This window comes from Atractosteus spatula, assembly GCF_055471065.1.
Source record: "Atractosteus spatula isolate fAtrSpa1 chromosome 11 unlocalized genomic scaffold, fAtrSpa1.hap1 SUPER_11_unloc_1, whole genome shotgun sequence".
Taxonomy (NCBI): domain Eukaryota; kingdom Metazoa; phylum Chordata; class Actinopteri; order Semionotiformes; family Lepisosteidae; genus Atractosteus; species Atractosteus spatula.
In genome coordinates, this window is record NW_028296630.1 from 522644 (window position 1) to 527486 (window position 4843).

The 4843-nt window shown below is 38.6% G+C and overlaps 1 protein-coding gene across 1 annotated transcript; it reads left to right on the forward strand.

Annotated features, from left to right (window-relative positions):
- The first annotated feature begins 1748 nt into the window (after positions 1-1748).
- LOC148811445 (uncharacterized) lies at positions 1749-4494 on the forward strand. Its single transcript, XM_088908776.1, has 4 exons — positions 1749-2009; positions 2633-3064; positions 3360-3426; positions 4403-4494. Exons 1-4 carry the CDS (start codon positions 1749-1751, stop codon positions 4492-4494), a joined length of 852 nt encoding a protein of 283 aa, XP_088764902.1.
- The last annotated feature ends 349 nt before the right edge of the window (positions 4495-4843 follow it).

Genomic DNA, 4843 nt, shown 5'->3' on the forward strand with positions numbered 1-4843 from the left:
CCATTGATATGGAAACCCGGAGCACTGAGCAGCTCATGTGCACCAAAACGAACCAGTTAGAACCTTCACCTGTTATTGGTCGAATAGATGTATTGAAAGATATCATTGCAAAACTGCTTTTGAAAATTCGCCCTGGATTCCCCAAACCAGAAGATTATTCAGGGGAAGTGGAAGAGCTGTCTGAGTCTCAGGTCAGGGACCTGGCACTGAAACTCACCAAAGATGCGCTGAAGGAATTGTCAAAGGTTTCCACTCTAACCATCAGTGAACCAAAGGCTGAAGGACATTTTCCATCACAGCAAGCCATCAAGAAAACTGTTAGCTCTGTTTACAGCAAACTGATGGAATCCAATGGCAACAAGAAAGTGTTACAAGTAGGAATTGCCTCAGAGAATCCAGAAATTATAAAGGAAATGGCCTGTCGTGTGGCTAAAGAAACAATTGCAATTCAAGGTTTAAGAAGTGGGCGTTCAATTCCATCTTCACAATCTCTCATTTCTCAGAAAACCAGTGAGTCCACACAGGACAAAATTGTTGATACAAACGTAACTACAGTCAGAAGTAAAAAACTACAGTCTTCTATGACAAAGTCTCCAAAAGGCTCTTCTCCAACAGTCCCAAGTGGTTTTGAAAACAGTTTCCAGCCAGAAGACACTATGGATAAGCCCTGCTCATCAAGTTCCCTAGGAAAAGCTGTTGGTGTGACACCTTCTTCTAATAAGAAAAAAGATTGCTTAGCTTCTGAGACCCCAGAGAAGCCTGGAGATTATCTGGTTCAAAGAGTCCAGGATCTAGAAGGAGTACAGCAGTGTAAGGCTTCAGGGAAGACAGTTAAGAAGACTAAGAAGAGCTCCTCGAGGCCAGACTGTATGAAAACACAACCTCTGGAGTCCTCTTTGCATGATGTGAAGGTTGATGAGCTGATGAGTGATATTAGAATCCCTAGTGAGCACAACAAAGAGGCAACACCCAGTGCTCAGTCTTCTGAAGTTTCTCTTGTTTCTTCCGAAATAGTACATGGAGTCACAGATAATCTGCTAAAGGAAATTCAGCTAAACTGTTCCAGCCCTGAGTCCAGTACTCCTCAAGGTGCCATTGATATGGAAACCCGGAGCACTGAGCAGCTCATGTGTACCAAAACGGACCAGTTAGAACCTTCACCTGTTATGTGTCGAACAGATGCAGTGAAAGATATCATGGCAAAACTGCTTTTGAAAATTCGCCCTGGTTTCCCCAACCCAGAAAATTATTCAGGGGAAGTGGAAGAGCTGTCCGAGTCTCAGGTCAGGGACCTGGCACTGAAACTCACCAAAGATGCGCTGAAGGAATTGTCAAAGGTTTCCACTCTAACCATCAGTGAACCAAAGGCTGAAGAACATCTTCCATTACAACAAGCCATCAAGAAAACTGTTAGCTCTGTTTACAGCAAACTGATGGAATCCATTGGCAGCAAGAAAGTATTACAAGTAGGAATTGCCTCACAGAATCCAGAAATGATCAAGGAAATGGCCTGTTGTGTGGCTAAAGAAACTATTGCAATTCATGGTTTACGAAGCGGGTGTTCAATTCCATCTTCACAATCTCTCATTTCTCAGAAAACCAGTGAGTCCACACAGGACAAAATTGTGGACACAAATGTAACTACAGTCAGAAGTAAAAAAGTACAGTCTTCTATGAAAAAGTCTCCAAAGGGCTTTTCTCCAACAGTCCAAAGTGTTTTTGAAAACAGTTTCCAGCCAGAAGACACTATGGATAAGCCCTGCTCATCGCGTTCCCTAGGAGAAGCTGTTGGTGTGACACCTTGTTCTAATAAGAAAAAAGGTTGCTCTGCTTCTGAGACCCCAGAGAAGCCTGGAGATTATTTGGCTCAAAGAGTCCAGGATCAAGAAGTAGTACAGCAGTGTAAGGCTTCAGGGAACAAAGTTAAGAAGACTAGGAAGAGCTCCTCGAGGCCAGACAGTATGAAAACACGACTTCTGGAGTCCTCTTCGCATGATGTGGTTGATGAGGTATGACCAACAGTTCCAAACCTGTAAAAATTTCTCTTATCAAAGTAGGATGGACCTGTTCTGTACCTAATTAGCAGACATTTGTGTAGAAAGTACTGGAAGATGGAACTCATTTTGTAAATATGATTATAGTTATGTTGTGCATTTTCCTTTACAATGCAATAAAACTACAAATCCAGATTTGTTTTCCCTAATATTGTATAACATCTCAGAAATATCCCTATTGTCAGTCCATAGCGTACGTACAGTACCAAACTCACCTGTCTGTGGATTTCAGCTTCATCACTTTCTTATTAAATTAGTACAAAAGCAATCAGGTGAGTTATTGCTACTATAGAGAGACTTGCTCACAGTATTGTCTACATTTCCAAACTGATGTCTGCATCATAAAAAAAATTGAGATGCATTATTTTCTATACATGCAATTGTAAACATTCACATTGCTTTATTATTTTATATTTCATTGTTTGCCTTTATTCTAGTGTTAACGTCAGTGCTAAAATCATATACACACCCCATAATCCTTATCTTTTTTTCCGTAAGAGAAGTGTTACTTGTTTTGATTTACTTCTAAAACTGAAACAACAATCACTGAACTGTAACTTTTTGTTTTTTTGTGACAGGAGTTGCCTGGACACTCATCTTGGTATGTGTACAATCCCAGCCTTAATAAGGACAAAAATGTCAGTCCAGCCCAAAGCAAGAGTGGTCTGCGCATTGACATAGCAAAACATTACATGACCCCAAGGCAACTGACCAAAACGTCTGAGAGCGAAGGGCTTCTCTCGCTCAGCAACATCCCCTTTGCAGTTAATAAGCCAGATGAAGATGTGAATGTGAGCCAGAAAGTCAAGAAACATCCTTTGAAAAAGTTTGGCTCCATGATAAAGCATAAGATCATGGGTAATAGGTCAAAAGACTTCAGAATTCAGAATGAAACAAATCCATCTTTGGAAAACTTAAGAGCCCAGGGAACATCCAGTGGACGCGGGAGCTGTGAAAGCTTTGGACCTTTTAAAGTGCCTGATGAGTACAACAAGCCTCAAAAACACAAGGTATGGATTAGTTACCCAAACTTTAATTATTAATTAATTTGGGCATTATTGTATTTTTAATATTAGCACTACAGAAATTATTGGAATAGAATGCTCATTTGTACATCAAATAATATTCTTAAGACATTTCTATTAATTGCAATCAACAAGAATAGCAACTGCTATGGTGGCCAATGCTGAATATTCTGTATGAATAATGACTACAAATTTATCAAGATCAATACAGTACGTAACAGTTCAATTATAATACCTGTGGAAGAAATATTCCTTAATTGTTTTCTTTGTGTGCTCATAGTTCTTCAAAAAAGAAGTTTTTAGTTTGGACAGATTCAGTAGGAACAAGCCTCAGAACACTCCAGATGGTGAGTATTTAGTTTGTGACTGTGATTTTATTTTGTGTAGCACATTAGTGACCAGTGTGGTTCAGAATTAGACATTGGATGGAATTTATGTAGAATGGGGGAATTCATCCTAAATTTAGAATCCTTTAAAAACAAACTGATTTTTACACAAATTGGCCTTAGTCTTCTGCAAACATCACTTTTTATTGACACTGCTACCTCCATGGGAATGGTGAGGCAGAACTCTAAACTCCACTCTGATGAAGTGGTTAACTGTGCAGCTCTACTCTTACCTGATCTCTCTTCTTCTAAATAGTCCATTGTCCAGTGCATCGATCTTTGGCAGTCCTCTTCAACAGTACTCTGTTTTCTCCATTTTCAGTGCCCTCCCTCATTCCCTTCTACAGTATCTCTCGGTATAGTAAATATGACTAAATGTGACTTATATGACAAGATATAAGCTAATACGTCTTACTTCTTTTACAAGTAAAGTTATGAAAACCACTTTAGAACTAAACAACAGGATCGCTCATATGAAAATAAGACCCTAGCAATATGGTTTTAGAAAAGGTCATTCTTCCTTTACCAACTTGTTAAAATTCTTCAAACAAGTCACAGCAGTAAACACACAGAACGTACAAAATGATATGATTAGATTTTAAAGATGCTTTTGATAGTGTTCTTCTTAAATTAAAGGCAATAGGCATTTAGGGAAATTCATGTATTGAACTGGTTAAGGGACAGGTAATAGTACAGATCAGGGGTGAATAGTCCAATAGAAGATGAGAGGAATTAGAGTTATGAATGTGATTGAAATGACTGAAAAACAGTTGTCTAATAGCCAAATTACCACACACCTTTAATCAAATAGCTTCTTATTGAATAAACCTGACATTAAGATTCCGCTGGGAAGAACTGTATCCAAAGTCTATCTGACCTTCTGCCATGGAATAAAGAAACTCGAACAGTGACATGTCAAACCACTCTGTGTTTCCAGGGATCCCTGTAATTCCAAACTCCAGGAAGATGCCAAAAAAAACATCTTTGCTGTCGAAGATGTCGACCGCTTTATCCAGAGCCTTCCTGTAAGAATCAAAAAAGGAGTTCTATTGATGGGAACCTCATTTGCCTAGCTGATCTACTGTTTCTGAAATAAAAATAATTGCATTCATGTTTTTGTATAATGTTGTGTTATTCAAATAGGTGAGCACACTACCACATCCATGACCAGACACTTTTCAACTAAATCACAAAATGGTTTGTTAGTTTTAATGTTGTCTGTAAATATCTTATTGGTGTACTACACCATTAAAAAAATAAAACAGTCTTAGCCTTCATAATTCTATTCATAGTTATAGCAAGTAACTATTCAAACTATTCAAAATCCTCAAAGCTACTGACCTACAGTAGTGCACTTCATAAGATTGAGTAGTGAAAC